Here is a 20,926-nt window from a genome sequence, read left to right on the forward strand (position 1 = left end):
GTGGATGCCTCGAAGGAGACAAATCTCAAGGTTGTAAGATATAGCATACTTTCTAATAAATGTACTTTGAAGTAGGCTAATTCTACATTTTTTTAGCACAAGAATCAAGGTGTCATTAGTTCTAACTGTAAAAACAGATGCAAGCAAATTTCTGGGCAAATTAGTCCATTAAGCTGAGGAAAGCCCCAGTGTAGGAGAGCTTCAAAAGCTACAGAGATGATTTCTGGAAACAGATTCCAGCTCTGACAATTCCTTGACATGGCAGAGATAGGGTGCTGAACTGAAATAGGATATAGCCCTTGCTTAATAAAAGACACCAACTTGCTGAAATATACAGGGCAAAAATAAGAGCCTAAAGGTGAATAAACTCTTTTCGATATCGATTATAACCGACACTTCGATGACAAACTCTTTTGCTGAGTTTGTCATCAAAACATCAGTTATAATCGAAAACACGAGGAAATCTGCAGATGCTGGAATTTCAAGCAACACACTTAAAAATTTGCTGGTGAACGCAGCAGGCCAGGCAGCATCTCTAGGAAGAGGTACAGTCGACGTGTTGGGCCGAGACCCTTCGTTAGGACCCTTCGTTATAATCTATACGGTACCCAGCTAGAAGTCCGAGAAGAGCTTATTTGTCATATATGTCAGGAATGCACTAGATCGTTTTTCAGGTGTCTAAAGCTTTTGTAAGGTGGCTGTCTGCTACTTAAATTATGATCCATCACTGATTATGGAGGGTACGTGGAATTTTCATTGCTAAATTTGACAACCTTTTCTTTCTTACAGATATATTTATATGGATCTCCAATACCACTTAAAGGAACTTCACATTTACATATTTGTAGGGGTGGTTCTGTAAGAGTGACCCTCAAAACACTTCACGGGACTGGCTGCGACACAGTCAAATCCTCACCAACGGGCTTACCTTACTAATTCTCTCAGTACCTAAGGGTAGGTGCAGTGCCTTTAAGCTCCAGAGGCTCTTGATGAGGAAGTGAGTCTGTGACCATGGGCTATTTGTTAGCCTTGTTCTGAATAAGGATGAGCAGGAGGACATAGGGCAAGGCCAAGCAGCAGCAAAGCTATGCATATGATAGACAGTAGGGGGAAATGACATGCAAATACCCCCAATATACAAGGCATCCCTCCTCCTCTGGAACTGCTCCACCAATGACTCCATGTACAGAACACGTGCGCTCTTCTCCTTTGATCACTGAGCTACCCTGTGACTCAACGCTTTGAGCCAGCCAGATATTCCCTTCACTAAGTGGACTTAGAAGTTGAATATACCTTTCCATGAAAGTTGCATCGAATTTACACTTTAGACTGAAACCTAGATTATCTGGATTTGCAGTTGCAGACAAATTAAAATGATGAGAACAAAGAATTAAGACCAAATATTATGGACAAAATCCAGATTTACAAACAGCTGTGATTTATTGGCACGACATCCAATTGCCATCTGTTTCCACCACTAGGCCAAAGTAACACTGCAACAGTCCCAAAGTCACTTGTTACTCCCACACATCCTATACTTCCCGTGTGTCGCAATCACTCACACACACAGCATCCCAATTACCATACAAAGGAATTACTCAGCACCAGTCCTTGTTTAGGAGCCCAGAAATGAATGGGCCACTTGGCATCAAAGAAAGGCTTCTCAAACATCTCACTCAAAATCCAAGAACCTCTTTCTTAATAGCACCATCAACACATGGCCTGCAGTTCTCAAGAAAGTATCTCACCGCCATTACTCACTGCAATTAACGATGGATGCTAATTCTCAACCTGGTCACCGATGTTCACATCATGTGAATGAAAACTAAATGCCTTTAATACTGTTCCATCCTAATTAGCATTCGCCTTAACATGATGTGTTTCTTGATACCAAGTACAAGCTATTTCTTTCTAAAATGTACACTGATATGAAAATGGCCCCTCCTATTGCTGCTGCCCTCCATTGTTCGCTCGGTGGAAGACAAGCTGGATCGTGTTCGTCTGCACTTGTTGCGGGCTTGTTCTTGCTGATGACATCCATGGTCTCAGGGAGTTGGGCTTTATCATTTTGTTTTTGTGTAACTGTATGTTTACTGCTATCTTATACATGTTATACGTTCTTTGTGCTGTGTATGACTTTTGGTTCTGTGTTTTGCACCCTGGCCCTAAGGGTAACACTGTTTCGATTGGCTGTATTCACCGGTATTCGTATATGGTCGGATGACAATTAAACTTGAACTTGAATATGAAGAAGCTGACACTTTGTTGGTATTTTATTAAGCATAAAAATAACTCCAGTATATTACTTAATTGTACAAAATCAAAAGGGTTCCATCTCCATCTTATTCTGGAGTCAGATCAGAAACTGAAGATCATATGGAAAGATGGCTCACAGCTTGAGAGAACTTTTTCATACATGTTAATGAATCACAGCAGTGAAACTAAACTCAGGTCAGCTTTCACAGCCAAGTAGGATTTACCACAACACTACAGCATAGCCCAATTTTTAATTTATATTTGCCGACAGCTGTGCTAATGCTGACAGCAGCAAACCAGCAGTAGGAACACTTCAAACAAAAATGTTTTGAGTCAGTGCTTGGAGAAAGTGTAAATTCTTCTGTATTACATTGTACAAAGTCCTCTTGCTTTGAGATCAAATATGAGTTGAGAGAAGGCATGAGTGATGGCTACTGTTAATTAGGTTGTCTGCCGTCTTGTATACCTCCAGCACTGAGGACACCTTCAAAAGGCGATGCCTCAAAAAGGCGGTGTTCGTCATTGAGGACCCCATCACCCAGGACATGCCCTCTTCTCATTGCTACCATTAGGGAGGAGATAAAGTAGTCAGGAACGGTTTCTTCTCCTCTGCCATCAGATTTTTGAATGGACGATGAACCCACAAACACTACCTCAGTATTTTCCCTCTCTCTTTTTGCACTAATTATTTAATTTAATTTTCATATATACTTCTGATTGTAATTTATAGTTTTTACTATGTACAAATTTCACAACAGACTGTATGCTGACGCTAGTAAATCTGATTCTGATTATGTTCGCACAGTAAGCCAGCAATGGTCGTTTTTCTGGGAATTTAAAGGTTAGAAAGCTTTGCTGCATCAAATTGTCCAAGCTTCAGACACCTGCGTTCTCAACACTGCAGTGAGTCAGATCTGGGTCAGATGAAACAGATACAAGATTATCTTTGGAAAGAAGCCAAGAGCTTAGGTTCCCTGAGGATGATATGGATCTATTGAAAAATTATATCAGTACCAATACTTGAAATATAGCCTTTTAAACATCAACATCACACAAATCTTTCATGTGCCGTGTTGTATGGCATCATCATTATGTGCGGTTTCATATAAGGTAGGAGATCGTCATCTTTCCATGACCATGATTATTCTTGGCAATTTTTTGTACAGAAGTGGTTTGTCATACCTTCTTCTCAACAGTGTCTTTACGAGACAGGTGACCCCAGCCATTATCAATACTCTTCAGAGATTGTCAGCCTGGTATTAGTGGTCACTTAACCAGGACTTCTGATATGCACCAGCCGCTCATATGACCATCCACCATCTGCTCCGTAGGCTTCATGTGACCCTGATCGGGGGCTAAGCAGGTGCTACACCTTGCCCAAGGGTGACCTGCAGCTAGTGGAGGAAGGAGCACCTTACAGCTCCTTTGGTTGAGCCGTATCTCCACTGCGCCAGTCCAATCAGATACCACCAGGATGTTTAATGGTCATTTAAAACAACACTTAGAGGCATGAAAGGAGATTGAGTTAGTACTGAGCAAATGAGATCACTGCAGATAGGCAAGAGAATCAACTTGGAGATGGTGAATCAAATGACACATTTCTGTGCTGTACAGCATTCCCTCTAATTCTTTTTACAACCTCATGGACCAACTATTGTGCTGAGCAGGAAATTTTTACATGGCCTAGAAACTGTACGACATTTTAGTAAAATACTTATACAAAAGAGCATTTCAGCTACGAAGCAACAAACACTACGTGAGCGGGAGCATTTTAGTTACTGCGCGGCCTTGCACCCACATAACTTAGAGAGAACAGTGGTGCTGTATGACTTTATAATCCAAAGAGGACACATAAAAAAGTAATAAGGCTACGAATGTAATCCAGAAAAGAATACAATGTGGTTAAAGTTGCAGGTTGACAAGATTTTAGGTGCTTGGGGGATACGCTTTGGCAAGATGGAAAAACACACGATGATGACCTATTCAGAGGCTTCAATCTTTGATTATATTCAAGCAGGGTTAAAGATTTCACTTAGGTGTGGTAACATGTTTTATCTTTTCTAAAACTCAAAGGCTGGAATTCTGTTATTTTTATGTGTAAAACTCATAAGATCTTGTCTATTCTCACTGTTATACAATAAACAGCAAAAATCTCATGCATCTAAAACCTTCTACAAATATTTAAAGATATAAATATTCTAACAAAGTATTGTAACAGATGGTATAAAGTCAACAAACTTCTGTTAATTTGGGTAAAGTTAGGTTCAAAGGTTTAACATGTGATTTTTAATACTCTGGTCTCACTGGTTATTTGCTACTCATTTCATGTTGTGTTTATCCAATAATGGCTTAAATATAGCTACAATAAACTTGAGTTTCTGAAAATAGTTCAGGGCTCCCAGAAAGTTCTTTGAAGTACTATATTTAATACCATAATGCTCCATTTGTCACAAATCACTCATTGGCAAACTGACTGCATTCTGTAAAGGAACACTTCAATCAGTTCAGCTTTGTTTCAAATGTTTTTCATCCTTGAAGTAACCACCAACATTTAATTTAATTTTGTCACTTAAAAAAAAAACTGGTATTGCTCCTTGGCCTTTTGCAATGTACCCCAATTTAATTAGAGCCAGCAATGATTGTAATTTGGATTATATATTATGTTCTGCTGAATGATACACATTTCATTATTTCTGTACATTTCTTTAGCTGGCCCTCCTGGGCAATAGTTTCCTGTGACAATAGCAACAGGGTTGTCAGTATTCATCATTATTACATGAAAGAACTGACAGCAACTACCACCATTTGTACATTCATAGTCAAATTTATGTTATTTATTTATTGAGATACAGAGCAGAATAGGTCCTTCTGGCTCTTCAATCCCCCAATTTAATCCTAGCCTAACCACGGGAGAATTTAAAATGACCAATTAACCCACATTGGTATGTCTTTGGACTATGGGAGGAAATCAGAGCACCCGGAGGAAACCCATGTGCTCATGGGGAGAACAAACTCCTTAGAGGCCGGAGGGTGTGGGGGGGGGGAACTGAACTCAGTCACTGATACTGTAACCATTGTGCTAATCACTACATTATTCTGCCGCCCTTGCCCACATATAGAAAGGAAGCTCTTGTCAGAAATACTGTACATGGAGCCAGTACTGATCATCAGCCAGCCATTTATACTCAGCGTACTTTATGCTTCCCACATCCCCCTCAAGCAGGGATTCCTAACAATTTTTATGCCACAGACTCCTACTATTAGCTGGGAACTCCTGCATGAGATTTTTTTTTTCACTCATCTATACAGTAGAGGTAATTTACAGTGACTAATTAGCCTACAAAACTTACTCTTGTACAGAGTTCCTGGTTGACCCCTGCTGAGTAGCTACCCAACAGTTCCACTGGCAATATTTGCAAAACTTAGGGCTCACGCATTTTAGAGTAAGTTAGCTTTATTAAGGCAATAAATGATAAATTATGCTCTATATTTATGCTCTATTCTTGGTTGGTGCAGCTGTAATGAAACCCAATTTCCCTCGGGATCAATAAAGTATATCTACCTATCTATAAACTATTGCTGAGTAATCTCAAGTTCTGAAATTATATGTTGATAATGTGCTGTGTCATAAAACATCATGTTAATGTTCTTAAAAGTTAAAATCTACCACTTTCCATTGGTCTGTCTTCAATACAGCCCAGGAACAGGTCCTTGGGTCCACAATGTTGTACCAAACCAGCTAAAAAGTAACTCAAAAAGACCCCAAAAACTAATCCCTCCTACCTACACCATGTTCATATCCCTCCATCTTCCTCACATGCATGTGCCAATCTGAATGTCTCTTAAAATTCGCCAATACATTTTCCTCTGTCACCATACCAGGCAGCACATTCCAGGCATCTATCACTCTCTGAGGAAAAACCTTGCCCCTCACATCCCTCTTGAACCTATCCCCCGTACCCTCAATGCATGCCTCCTTTTACTAGGCATTTCAACCCTGGGAGAAAGATACTCCCCATCTACTCTATTTACGCCTCTCATCATCTTCTAAACCTCTGTCAGATCTCCCCTCAGCTTCCTCTGCCCCAGAGAAAACAACCTAAGTTTTTCCAGCCTCTCGTGATAACACATGCCCTCTATAGCCAGATGGCATCTTAGTAAACCTCTTCTGCACCCTCTCCAAAGCCTCAACATCCTTCCTATAGTGAGGCAATCAGAAATTAATCCAATATGCTAGACGTAGCCTAACCAGAAGTGGCCTAACCACTTCATCCTTAATTCTTAATCTTTTCTATTTATTCTGATATATTCTAATCTATATCTTGTCTCATGTATGTGATTTAAATGTAATTTAAAATGTCTTCACTTGCTTGTTGAGCTCCACAGGTCTGAATGAAATGAAAGCAACATCCATCATGAAAGATCCTCACCACCCAGGCCATGCTCTTTTCTCACTCCTGCCATACAGCTACAAGAGCCTCAGGACTCACAGCACTCTGTTCAAGAACAGTTACTACCCCTCAACCACCAGGCTCTTGAACAAAAGGAGACAACTACACTCACCTGCCCATCCATCGAGATGTTCCCACAACCGATGATCTCACTTTAAGGACTCTAGTCTTGTTATTTCATGTTCTCATTGTTTATTGTTATTTATTTATATTTGTGTTTGCAATTTGTTGTCTTCTGCACTCTGGTTGATTTTTCATTGATCCTGTTATAGTTACTATTCTATAGATTTGCTGAGTACGTCCAAAAGAAAATGAATTTCAGGGTTCTATGTACTTACATATATGCACTCCGATAATAACATTTACTTTGAACTTTGAAACGCATTATTGTATCTTGACCTGTTCACAGCCACTGAAAAAGAAACATTAAGGAAGGACAGTAATGGTAACAGTGTCAGATTAATGGAAACCACTGTAAACAAGCCAGTAAAATCACTTGGTAAACCGTGCACCAAGGAATCCAGACCAAGGCTTTGGTCAGCATCTAATGCCGAGTCCAAATATTACTCTTAAGTTTAAAGCCGGTGGTTTCTTTGGGAATGCCAGTGAACACTAACCGGTGATTGGATGTGGGTACATGGTTGTTGGAAAAGAGAGAGATGAGAATCTTATCTCCCGTGTACTTAAATCAATAACTTAATTCCTTGATAAAAAAAACCTATGGGTTCATATCCACTGGTATTATAACTTGGTATTCCAGTTCCTTATGCAATTGGGACAAGCCACAGGACCACAAGGCTACAAGGCATAGCTAAAAATGTTCTAATCTACATCTTGCTTCAGAAATATGTTTTAAATACAGCTTATTTTTCCTTTATTTAATTAGAAGTACTTGCTGCTTTCATCTTCAGTTGTGGGACATAAATTTCACATCAATACTTAATGTGGGTGGCAAACTAGCAATACATCTACCAAAGCAGGTGCAAGGCTCTCCTTCCCTCTGTCAGCCTGCTGGTCACCCTTGGCCAAGGTGTAGCACCTGCTTAGACACCCATCAGGGTCACACGAAGCCATGAAAGTGGGTGGTAGATGGCCGTATGAGCAAACTCACCGAGATGCCTTCAGAGTTTAGTGGGAGAGGAGTGGATTTGTTTTCATTCAAAGATACTAATGAATGTAGGTGGATTCAGAGATACAAATTCACTGGTTAAACTGATCTTACAAACTCTTGACCTGGATTTTATTACTTTCTCCTAAATCGTTAAAACACAAATCCAAACTTCACTCCAAGTGTCTAACTTTATGACCTCTGAACTGTAGCCATCATCAATCAAAGACATATTTCCCCTCCTCCTTCCTCTTCTCCTATGGTCCACTCCCTTCTCCTGTCAGCTTTCTTCCTCTACAGCCCTTTACCTTTCCAACCCACTTGGCTTCACCTATCACCTTTAAGCTCTCGTTTTTCACCTCACCTTTATTCTGGCATCCGCCCCCTTTCTTTCTAGTCCAGAAGGGTCTCAGCTCGAAATGTTAACTGTTCATTCATTTCCATAGATGCTGCTTGACCTGCTGAGTTCCACCAGCATTTTGTGTGTGTTGCTCTGGATTTCCAGCATCTGCAGAACCTCTTGTACTTATGATTTGCTGCTATCAAATCAACATAACGTTCCAAACATAAATTCCCTCCCTTCCATCCGTCCAATCTCTTTGACACCCTACCATTAGGCAGCAGGTACTGTAGCATTAGGACAAGGACTGTTAAAATGGGAAACAGCTTCATCTCCCAGACTGTGAGAGTACTACCACCATGTATGAATTGCATCACCTATGAACTGCCAGTATTGTTACACTGTTTACTTTTTAACTTGCAACAAGTATGCACCTTACTATTTGTTAATTTATTTGTGGTTATTTAACTTTAAGTAGCTGGTCGGTGGTGTAGTGGCATCAGCATCGGGCGTCAAGGCAAACGGTCCCGGGATCGAATCTGGCCGGCCCTTTGCATGCTTTCTATCAGTGCTGGGTTGAACGTCCAGCTAACAATTCAGACTCGTAAAAAAAAAGACAAATGCTAAGGAAATGGCATAAACGCTCCCTATGTGGCACAAAGGAACAACAACAGTATTAATTTATGTATTATGTAGGTACATTATATATCCCAAGATGTGTGTCTCAGTCTGGAGGAACATTGTTTCGTTTGGCGGTATACATGTGTACAGTTGAGCATGAACCTGATAGATAACCAAGCTGCTGAATACTACAATTGCAAGGTACATGAGGGTAGCTTGTTACATTATATGTGGGATAATTAATCAGCCAAATATTTTTTATTTGACATTATTTGGATTGATATTAAACATTGATAGTGATTTATGTTGACTATGGATTTTGGTTGGCATTGTATCTGGGCTGTCACCTCTGCTGAGCATGTGTTTTCAGACGATGTTGACTGGTTACATTTATTCCCATTGAGTGATAACATTGATGTATTGTGTTTAAGTAACAAGATTATTTTTTTCATATAAGAAAACAGTAGAAGTTCAGATTGGGTTCATATTTGTTTATTCTGAGACAGAGGAAAGCCATTAGGCCTGCTAGGCCAAAGGCGGTTTCACAGATGACAATCACGCAAGTGCCAGCCCACTTTTATCGTGTCCTGTAGCAACTTGTTTTCCCACACTTGCCTGACTGTTCATTCTGCGTTTTGTGTATGATTAACCTTCTTTAAGGGGTAATTTATAATGGCCAATTAGCCTCCCAATGCCTTTGTGATGTTAAAAACAGGACCTTCTGCAGAAACCCACCGAGTGGAAGTGCGAACTCCAGACGTACCCCTAAAACAGAATTGAGCTCGCGGAGCTGTGGAACAGCAGTGCTAATTGTTTATATGAGTTTCATGCTCCATCCTTCAGAGCAGTACTTGAATCCACATCCTTGATATCAAAGATATGAGTACAACGACTGAGCCTAGATGATCCAGCTTACCCCTGGCACCAGAAATATTTCTCAACAATAACATGCTGTAATCATCTTTGATTTAATAATCAGATCCACAATTTGAACAAGAACGCAATTGCTCCTATTAATGTCCATTAGAGGATAAGCCTGGCTACGTCTTTTTTTTATTCTGGGGCACTTCAACATTTCAGCGCCTATTTTGCTACGTCAAGTAGACATTGGAAATATAATTCTACAATAATCACTCCAACAGCAAGTACATCTTTAATCACTAAGTACTGGCATATGGCCATTGCAAACATATAACAAAGGATCTTTTAAAGAGCAAGTTGATTTTAAACCCACTGATGACAGGGCTTACGAGGTTATAACAAGGAGACAGCCTGACAGCTTACATTATTTTGACTAATTATTGGGTCCACATAACTCTTGCTAATTTTGTATATAAACAAACGATGCTCTGTAAGTGAATTGCAGAAGGAGGATAAGTAAGTGACCATAATTCATGATGAATATGTCATCTATTACACTCAATATCTAGCAAATGGATATGAAACTGAACTAATTGTAATTCAACTTAAGAGACTGGGAAGGGTAACAAGACATCTTTGGTTCCATGAGCAAAAGTCATTTGATGTGCCAAGATATTTTATGCAGAATGTGTAGGATTGGTGAGCAATTAACATAAATGTTGCTTTGGCCTTAAAGTCTAACTGATTTGAAGTAAAACAGCAATAAATTCTAGGAGCTTCTACTAACTTACAAGATTTTACTAAGACAAGCAAAGGTGGTGGGATGTAAGAGGAAGTGAATCTGCCACAGTGTGTGTAACAGCCATGCATCTTCCATGTCCCTGTGAAGATCTTGCTGCAGGGAAGCACTTCTGAAGCAATCAGCAACAACATTGTTTGTGTTTTGTCACAGCTGCAGTTTGACTTCCACAAGAAAAAAAATACAGTAGGTCAGCTTTGAATTAAGTGAATGCATCTGTTTCTTTTGCTCCTTAGTTCTACAGAGTACTATCAAATTTGGTATCTCTTTTATTAAGGTCAGGGGTACTTTGGGAGTGACTCAAAGGAGGAAAAAGGATAGAGATGTTTCAGAATGACATTGCAACATTTAGGTCTTGGGCCCTCTGCTTGGAAGACAACAGTACTGTGTTTAAAACTGGGGAATGTTTATATATCAAGTTTGATCGATGCACTGTTGATCTGCATAAATGGTTTGTTCATTATGTTGTATGTTGTATGATATAGGCAATCCTGGTCTTTCCATGGCCATGACCGTACTTGAGAAAATTCTTTTCTACAGAAGTGGTTTGCCATTGCCTTCTTCTGGACAGCGTCTTTACAAGGTGGGTGACCCCAGCCATCACCAATACTCTTCAGAGTCATCTGCCTGGCGTCAGTGGTCGCATAACCTGGACTTCGTGATAAGCACCAGCTATCCAGTAGACCATCCGCCTAGAGTTCCATGTGACCTTGATCGGGGGAGGTCCCTAAGCAGGAGTCACACCTTGCCCAAGGGTGACCTGCAGGCTGGCAGAAGGAAGGAGCACCTCACACTTCCTTTGGCAGAGATGTTTCTCCAACCACCACCCAAGTACAAATGCTAAGTAAGAGAAGTTTTACACTGCACCCTGAGACATGTGAGAACAATAAAGCAATTCACCACTTAATTAATATCAGCAGTACAGACTATCTGGTCACTTTCAGTTTGCTGTTGATGAACAAGGCCTGTGTGTGAATTGGTTACCATATTTCTAACACTTACTACTCCATTGAGAATGGGCAAAGAAGTGGCAAATGAAATACAATGTTGGAAGGTGTAAGGTCATGCATTTTGGTGGAAGAAATAAACGGGCAGACTATTATTTAGATGGGGAAAGAATTCAAAATGCAGAGATACATAGGGACTCTAAGAGTCCTTGTGCAAGATACCCTAAAGGTTAACCTCCAAGTTGAGTCGGTTGTGAAGAAGGTGAGTGCATGCAATATTGGCATTCATTTCTAGAGGTATAGAATATAAGAGCAGGGATGTGACGTTAAGGCTCTATAAGGCACTCGTGAGACCACACTTGGAGTATTGTGTGCAGCTTTGGTCTCCTCATTCCAGAAAGGATATACTGACATTGGAGAGGGTTCAGAGAAGATTCACGAGGATGATTCTGGGAATGAAAGGGTTACTGTATGAGGAACGTCTGGCAGCTCTTGGGCTGTATTTCCCTGGAGTTCAGGAGAATGAGGGGGGATCTCATTGAAATATTCCAAATGTTAAAAGGCCTGAACAGGTTAGATAAGGCGAAGTTATTTCCCATGGTAGGGTATTCTACGACAAGAGGACACAACGCCAGGATTTAAGGACGTCCATTTAGAACTGAGATGCGGAGAAATTACTTTAATCAGAGGGTGGTAAATCTATGGAATTTGTTGCCACAGGTGGCTGTGGAGGCCAAGTCATTGGGTGTATTTAAGGCAGGGATAGATAGGTTCTTGATTAGCCAGGGCATCAAAGGGTATGGGGTGAAGGCAGGGGAGTGGGGATGACTGGAAAAATTGGATCAACACCTGATGGAATGGAGAAGCAGACTCGATGGGCCAAATGGCCTACCTGCTCCTATATCTTATGGTCTTATTGGCTGTAAAGCTTTGAAATATTTTGAAGTGAAGATGTTTTTCCTTCTTTATAAGGAACCCTGTTAATTCTTTCCTCATACCACCACCCACCCACATGTTTGTCTCACTTACAATTATGAAATTCACAATTTTATTCTCTCTCTCAGGGAAAAAAAAATCCCCTGAATGCTTGATTAGCTCTATGTGGCCGTTTTATAATTTCCAAATGCAATTCCTCAGAGGGTGATTCAGAAAAGGCTCAGTTCATTCAATTTAAACATGTTGGAAATCCTTCTAAGTTACCTTCATTGATGTTGACTTCTGAATGAAGATTGGAACCTGGACTCTCAGGTGCGCAGCTTCACAGTAACCTTTTGATAAACCACTGGAAGTACACACATTTTGGGGTTCCAATGGGATGGTTTACAATGTCATATGCAACTTTTTATGCTCTATGAATAATTTCTGTATCAGCGTCAACAGAAAAAAAAGTCAGCCTCATTTTGAGTGGATTTAAAGATCATTACAAATATACAGTGCTAGAGAAGGATGCATGGGTATCTGTGTTTATGGGGTAAAGTTCATAATATCTTACTGTCAAATCCCAAGAATGGTGATTTTTTTTCCATGTAATTTATGAACAGAGGCCAGGAAATTATCCAAGTTATTTATAATTTTGTACTGTAAGTATCCCATTCCTTGGTCCAGCAATCATTGAGATTCTAAGAAGAGATTGAATGGAATTGGTCTGGATTCTTTTTAGTTTAGAAGAATAAGAGCAGACATCACTAATGCATGTAAGATTGGCAGGGTAATTCATATTCTGGCCAGAGAATCTCACAGCAGGGGAATCCCCATTTAGGACTAGTGCATTCCTTCAGAGTGAAATTGTTGGATATTCCAAGGATTTGCCTGTTAAATCCATAAGTGTATTTAAGAATGAGATTGGTAGTAGGCACTCTATCGATCGAGGTCAATCATGAATATTGTGTCCTAGTTGTCTACACAAGTCAGTACACAAGCCTGGGCAGTACAATATGGAGAGCAATCCGTTGCCCATGTAGCAAGTTCCCCCTCCCTATGCATCTGATGAACCCAAAAGAACTGCCGAGGCCGATACAGTTTTTGGCACCAGCAATGCCGTAGGAGTTGCCAATCAGCACTGAATTCAACGTAGAACTGCCTTATGGACAAATAGTACTGACCTGCATTACCATCAATGAGAATCCACAATAAAACTATGTATGACTACAACCACACTGACCATACATTGGTCCTGGCTGGTGGGCAATCACATCCAAGGAGTTACTCAGAGTATCACCATCATCAACTATCCTCCCTGCAGCAAAGCTGTACTATTTCATTCCATTTAAACTCCTTATAATTGGAACAGTCTGTCTGATAGACAACAGGCTACTAGTCAAAATAAAATATTCATCTTGGGAAACAAATGCCAACCTGCAACAATTGGTTTTTACAGTAAAAAACACCATCAAGGTCCTGGGAACACCAAACTTCACAGCACCAACAAAACAATCTTGTAGCTCTATAATGAGACAGAAACAATTCAACAACAGATAGCTCATCTTTTGTCTACCCCCTGCACCGCGCCCCCCCCCCCACCTGTCCAAGGTTCTTTTACAATTTTCAAAGCATTCTCCACTTGACTTTAAATGTTCACCCTTTATGTTAAATCTGTGCAAGGCTTCCCTCCTTGGAACCTCCTCCAGCTGCAAAGCCCTCAGGGATACCTGTCATACTCCAATTCTGCTTTCAAGGTCATCCCCAGTTCAATCAAAGTCAGGCACACATTCAGCTACCAACGCTCTAGGCTTTGGATTTCCATTCCTAATTCTCCACATCTCTCCTACTCTTCTTCCATTTAAAACACTCTTTAAAACCTACCTCTTTGGACTAAGCTTTTGATTATCAATCTGATATCGTATTTTGCGTACTGTTGCCAAATTTTGTTTGTAATTTTCCTCCAAGTCTTCCTGGGTCTGTTCTACAATCAAAGGTGTTCTTGATGTCATCTATGTGAGTATAGTTTCAACAACGTTGGAAAGGAATTAACAGAATTTGGTACAAAATAGTCTTCTCACCTCATCTAACATCTGATAATGTGACTCCATCTACCAATGGTGCTGCTTGATGCACAGTCCAACAATTACGCTGGACCTCAGTTTGCCACACCAAGGTCTCCCAGATCTGCAGTCTACAGTAAGGTCAAGGCGCTAAATGCAAGTGAACACAATCTCCCAGATACTACTTCAAAATATATTACTGCTCCTTCATTATTCCCAAGCCAAAATCCTGGAACTTCCTCTATCAACTCTGTGAGAGAATATTCATCACCTAGACTGCAGAGATGAACACTACAGCTCATCACACTATCTTCTCCAAAGCAAAGACACTCAAATCCGTGAATGATTAACTATAAAGTATTGACATTGAGGATATTTAAAGCAAGAATCCCACAAAGTAAGAAACACCCTGTAAAATTGAAGTGAAATGATCAGAATTGCCTTCAAGCTCTTATTTCTCATCTATAGTAACAGTGCTGAGGTGTGAAGTACGGTTATTGTTGACCTGCAAGACAAATTAGAATCAACAGGGTATGATGAATCACAAATGAGATCAGCCGTTGCAGTTCATCTCTCATAGCTGATTGGAAAATTAAGAATGAAGATTCTTATTAAAATTAAAAATAAGAACTGGTAGGCCAAACCACCCAGGAGAGGTATAATTGGGGAAGATGGAAAGAGATTTCTATAGTGAATAGCCAATTTTAAAAATGCACTGTTTCACTTTCAAGTTTATTGTCATCTGACTGTACATACATACAACCGAGCAAAACAACCTTCCTCCGAACACAATGAGCCCACAATCATACATCACACACAGCACATAAAACAAAATATAACCACAAATAAGTTAACAAAATATAATTTGAAGTGCATGTAGTGCACCGCGCAGGCAAACAGTAAGCAGCTCGCTGTCCTAGTGACGAGACCTCAGTGGTGGCAGGGTATTCATTAGTGTCACTGCCTGAGGGAAGAAGTTGTTACTCAGTCTGTCAGTCCTAGTCCTGATGCTCCTGACCTCCTTCCAGACGGTAGTGGGTCAAAGAGATTGTGGGATGGGTGGTAGGGATCCTCAACAATGCTTTGTACTTCAATAGATGTTGCCTGATCCATTGTGTTTCTCACATTATGGTGCAAACTAATTCTTGAAAAGTCATGGTTAAGGATGTGGTATGGGAAGCTGACTATAGAGATCTTGGAAAATTCTCATCTATGAGTAATATTGCCATCTTGATGAAACCGCCACAATGTTTCTGGAGAGTTGCCACTAATCTGCAAAGTAATTGAGGTATTTCAAATTACAGTAAGAAAATTCAGATAAGGTTTTATGAATCCTGAACGGTAACCTGATCAAGCTGGAGCAGTGCTGAGGGTCTGTAAGACGAGCCATACGTGTGTTACTCAGTCTCTAGCTATGTCATAGAGAGAGCAGTGGCAGTAATCACAGGTATAAGCAGAGGATTCATGAATATTGATGCATTAACTTCAATCTTTCTAGACTTCAAAGTTACTTGTACTCTTCAATGGTTCTTAGAGAGGCAATAGTCCAAGAGCAGGGGCTCCCAAGCTGGGATCCACAGACCCCTTGCTTAATGGTATTGACCCATGGCATAAATATGTTTGGGAACCCCTGTCTGAGGACAACAGAACATACAGTCCCAAAACAGGCTCATCATGCCACCAATCATCACCCACCAATTTTCATTTCTCCCGCACAAACAAATCTCGCTTTGATATTCCTATCAACCCCCTCTGGATTCTACCACTCACCTACCCATTCGGACTAATTTACAGCTGCCACTTTCATCTGGATGTGGGAGGGAACTGCAGCACATGGGAGAAACCCATGTGTCACAGGGAGAGTATGCCAAAGAGCACCAGAGGTCAGGATCGAGCCCAGGGCACTGGAGATGTCAGGTATCAGCTCCACCAGCTGTACCACTGTGCTGCCCCTCAAGACTGGATTTAAATCTCAACAAGCACTTCAAATGTGTGAAAACAAGAGACAGAAGACCTTAGACTTTGAAGGGAAGTTTAGAGTATTTTTGACATAGTGCTAGTTAATGAAGAATAGGTTTCAGTGGTTGAAACAAATTGCTAGGTTGACTTATCTATTTTATTTATTGAATGAATATGGCATGGAACAGACCCTTCTTGACACCCAGCAACCCCCAATTTAACTCTAGCTTAAACATGGGACAATTTACAATGACCAATTAACCTAATAATTGGATTGTGGGAGAAAACTAGAGCACCTGGAGAAAACCCATGCATTCTAAGGAAAGGACACACAAAGCTCTTTGCAGAGGACACCGAGGTTGAACTTCAAACTCCAATGGCCCAAGCTGTAATAGCATTACACTAACTACTGTGAAGCCCAGACATTTGACTCACTTAAAAAGCAACCAGATTGTAATGGTAAATCTCTGCGATTAATAGGTCCAAAGGATCACTTCAAAGGACTTTCTTTGTATAGTCCTATCTTCCGTGGATATTGGCAGCTTTCAGCTGGCCTTGGTGTCCTTCCACAAGTGACACAAGGCATTGACTAACAGCTGTCCTTCATTGGTATTGTCATGATCAACACTTCAAGATTGCTACCATCACCAGCCACCAAGACGCTATTTTTGTCATTAAACTGGAGGAACTATTTCCTGGATAACGTCCATCAGCACAGTTGCATGATATCAACATTACATGGTTTCATCTTTCAACCTCTGTAAAGTCCCATTCCTTTGGTTACAAAATGACATCCAAATGATTGGATTTTGTATTCTAACAAACAATCTCCCCAGTGTTGTGTTGACAAGATCCAATAACCAGGTGGCCATTGACCAGGACTGTCACAACACAGGACAGCTGGTTTAAAAGTAGCCACCGGTCAATAAATCAGATTTTTTGTTGATCACATTGTTGGGATGGTTTGTTAACAGTATGCTCTGCTTCATTTCATCAGAAGGAATGGGATGGTTCCTCCTCCAGAAATTCTCCGTGGATGTTGTCAGTGCTGCTCCTTGTTTGACCTGACAGCTGGCGTGTCGGAGTGGCAAAGGAATAGATCCTGCACGAGTCTTCCTCTCTCGTGACATGAGTTTGGCAAAGATTGGCAACGCTGAGTCTGAGCATGTGATTGTAAACATCTTAATCTCTGCACTGAGCACACAGGTCCAAAATCAACGGGACAAATCAAATCAGACTGTTAACCCATCTCTTCCCCTACTACTTGCACAGTGTCAGAATTTAACCCCCTCTTATAACAGTTATAGAAATTTATATTTCTCTCACAGCATTTGGATGACGTTAATCTGACCAATCTTCGCCTGGCCTCACATCACAAAGTCCAACTAAGGTTCAGGCTCCAATGATAAGCTAACATTTCTGAAGACGTCGGGGTGATAATTTTCAAGGCTGTACACGCTGAATTGGTTTTATTTCGGACAAGCAGCAACCGCGACACACCCACTCATTCATCCACATTAACCAGCTGACTGCAGTTCGGACTACACCGCACTCGGTAAAAGTTTTGAACTCTGCACTTGCTCAAAAAACTTCAATGTTCAAAAAAAAATCTCCTAAAACCCAGAACGCAGTGGGCTGCAACACTTTAAAACACACTTCACAAGATGTTTGCAAACATAATACTCGAGGTCTTACACTTCTGAAATAAAGCTCGCGAGTGTTGTGGTCCAACCTTCGTCCCGGTGCGGAATTGATAATGGTCGGGTCAGAATCCAGTGAGCTTTTACCAGCCGCCCGGTCGGTTAGAACCGGCCTGAAATGCTCATCGCCGCTGGTTCACCTGGGCAGTGGGAGCTGGGATTTTCGTGGAAACTGTATCCCGCGCATTTCTGTTGTATGTGACAAGAAACCAGACCAGGGCTTCGTATCAGGTAAATATCCAGAGGAATTCAACAACCTTCCCTTCGGAACCGATTCATCCTTCTACCAACACCACAGCATTCACCTTCAGTGGGATGTCTAACTTTTGACGATGCTGAACTCACAGTCCGTTTATATTACAGAGAGTTTGCGATTTGGACGCAGAGTGTGTATCGCCCTACAACAGCGCAGTCTGATCCTCAACTGGTGTTAACCCCGCTACTACCAGGATACCAGTGATATGACGGAACAAGGGACTCCGACTGCTTCCACGGACGCGCTCTGCAAACGCCCGGCATTATTATAAGAAATACGGCTGGCGGGAGTGGAGGTACTCGGGGACGAGGGTACCCTGATCATGTCCTGTCATCTAGAGGTTAAATTCTCCACCTCGTCGTTACAAGTCGAAACTGGGGACGGAGCTGGGAACGAATCCACAAGTCAGCCGGCAGATTGTCTGAGGGTGGTTCTCCCCCGTTCCCACTCACTTACCTTTGCTCCTATCCATGTGTGAGATAGGGAAGCTTCCGACGCCCTTTGAAATGCTTTGTGCGTGTATCGGTCCCAGATAATGGAAGGCGCATCCGATTGTAAGATCGCTGGTCGAGTCCCCTTTGCAGTCTCTCTGTCGGAATCGCACGAAGTGCACAGGCTGCCACTGGACAGCCCCGCCCGGTGACGCTCTTCCTCTCGCTCGCAGTCGGGAAGATAACCGGAATGGCAAAGAGCAAAACTTTCTAACCAGCTGGAGTGGGGGTTCGATCTGCCGCACTTTCCTCCGGCCGCCTCTGCCCAGTTAACGGATCACTTGGGAAGAAGTTGGTGGACAGTTCTGAGACTTTCATAATCATTTCCGGCTCAGTCTGCTTCTGTACATGAGAGAGAACATCAAATAAAAAAATAATATTCAGTGGAAAACAAAAACTGAAAGAAGCAGTTTCCAGCATCTGCTGTTTTGCCTTCACAATTAATTCATTCCTGGGATTTGCATTTCTCTAAACGTTTGAACTCAGGCAGAATGTCTCTTCCCACCCCCCGCATATGTAATACTCCCAGAATTTACAGAGAGAGAAAAAACATTTCCCACATTTTCTTTTATAGCACAAAGAATGAACGGAATTTCAAAATTACTTGAATGTTTGCATTACCCCACGCGCGTGTTATTAGAGTAAATGGAGACGTCGTTTCATTCGACTACTGGTTCAGTGACTGTTTGGCCGGATTGGAGACTCCTGCAGCATTGCGAAGGTGCAGCACTGTCGGGAGTGCAGTTACTGCAGGAGACATGGAGATAGTTCTTCTCTTTCCTCTCAGCGGGGTCGACCCCGAGAACTCGATCAACATCTTCCTCTCGAATAACATGACCGATATATTGATTACCCAGTCACGAGCCTATTGCTCTTCGTTGGAGCTTGCTGTGCATGTGTCTTTTCCTAAAATTATTATTAGGAGATAAATATTCTTCATTGGGTACTGAGCACTTTAGGATATCATGACCTAGTGAAAGGCACAATTTGAATGCAATTCTTTTGATCAAAGCTACAGATGCACTTTGATGGAATATCACATTCGTACCTTACTTTATTTTAACTCAAATTAGCAGATCTAATTTTATGAAAGTATATGAATATGAAGTGTTAATATATTTTCTCCATATAAATTTTGCTTTCTGCATCAGCTTTGTTTTCAGTTTCCTTTGCATTAAGTATGATGTTCTATGATTGATATTATAGGTATTTTAAGCAATCCTATATTCACATTGTTTTTATCATTCGTATACATCACTAATATACACACATACTCAGTGGGCACTTTATTAGGTACACCTGTACACCTGCTCGTTAATGCAAGTATCTAATCAGCCAATCATGTGGCTGTAACTCAGTACATAAAAGCATGCAGGCATGGTCATGAGGTTCAGCTCTTGTTCAGACCAAATATAAGATTGGGCAAGAAATGTAATCGAAGTGACTTTGACTGTGGATGATTACTGGTGTCAGAAAGAGTGGTTTGAGTAGCTCAGAAATGGCTGATCTCCTGGGATTTTCACTCACATGGTCTCTAGAGTTTATGGAGAATGGTGCAAAATGAAACATCCAGTTCTGTGCGTGTAAATGCCTTGAGGGGTTAAAGGTGAATGGCTAGACTGGTAAAAGCTGACAGGAAGGTGACAGTAACTCAAATAACCACACATTATAACAGAAGTGTGCAGAAGGGCATCTCTGAATGTACAACACATTGCAACTAGAAATAGATGGTCTACAGTAGCAGAAGAATGCAAACATTCACTCAGTGGCTACTTTATTAGGTGCAGGGAGTACCTAATAAAGTGGCCATTGAGTGTACATGAATATATATATATAATATATTATTCTTGACAATGACACATAGAACACTTTCTATTTCTATTTAACACTTTCTATTTAACTGTGGAATTATACTTTGCAAGCCCCTCAAATGCTTTGTAGTTATAGTCATGTTAGCAAGTTGTCAAATAATTTGGCTTTAAGTGAAAGAGGCTGACCCCACAACTGCAATTGAGTAAACATGATTAACATGGGGTGAAAAAAAACCATTGAAATTAGTGAAAGGTAGTGACTTTCTAGTAAACTAGGCTCTAAAAAAATACCTGGGAAAAAGACAATATTTGCATCATATTCCCCTTGTAATAACCTGCCTTGAC

At 41.0% G+C, this 20,926-nt stretch overlaps 1 protein-coding gene across 3 annotated transcripts in view; it reads right to left on the reverse strand.

Annotated features, from left to right (window-relative positions):
- Window positions 1-19,265, reverse strand: part of afap1l2 (actin filament associated protein 1-like 2) — a 276,181-nt gene extending 256,916 nt beyond the window's left edge. The window contains exon 1 of one of the 3 annotated variants that reach the window (XM_072239587.1): window positions 18,736-19,034. In XM_072239587.1, the coding sequence (XP_072095688.1) occupies window positions 18,736-18,751 (16 nt within the window). In that variant the 5' untranslated portion in view covers window positions 18,752-19,034. Of the gene's footprint in view, window positions 1-18,735 lie in introns of all 3 variants that reach the window. The other 2 variants (XM_072239585.1, XM_072239586.1) reach the window with 2 other exon arrangements.
- Window positions 19,266-20,926: the final 1,661 nt, after the last annotated feature.

The sequence above is a fragment of the Mobula birostris genome, chromosome 21 (genome assembly GCF_030028105.1).
Source record: "Mobula birostris isolate sMobBir1 chromosome 21, sMobBir1.hap1, whole genome shotgun sequence".
In the NCBI taxonomy this organism is placed as follows: domain Eukaryota; kingdom Metazoa; phylum Chordata; class Chondrichthyes; order Myliobatiformes; family Myliobatidae; genus Mobula; species Mobula birostris.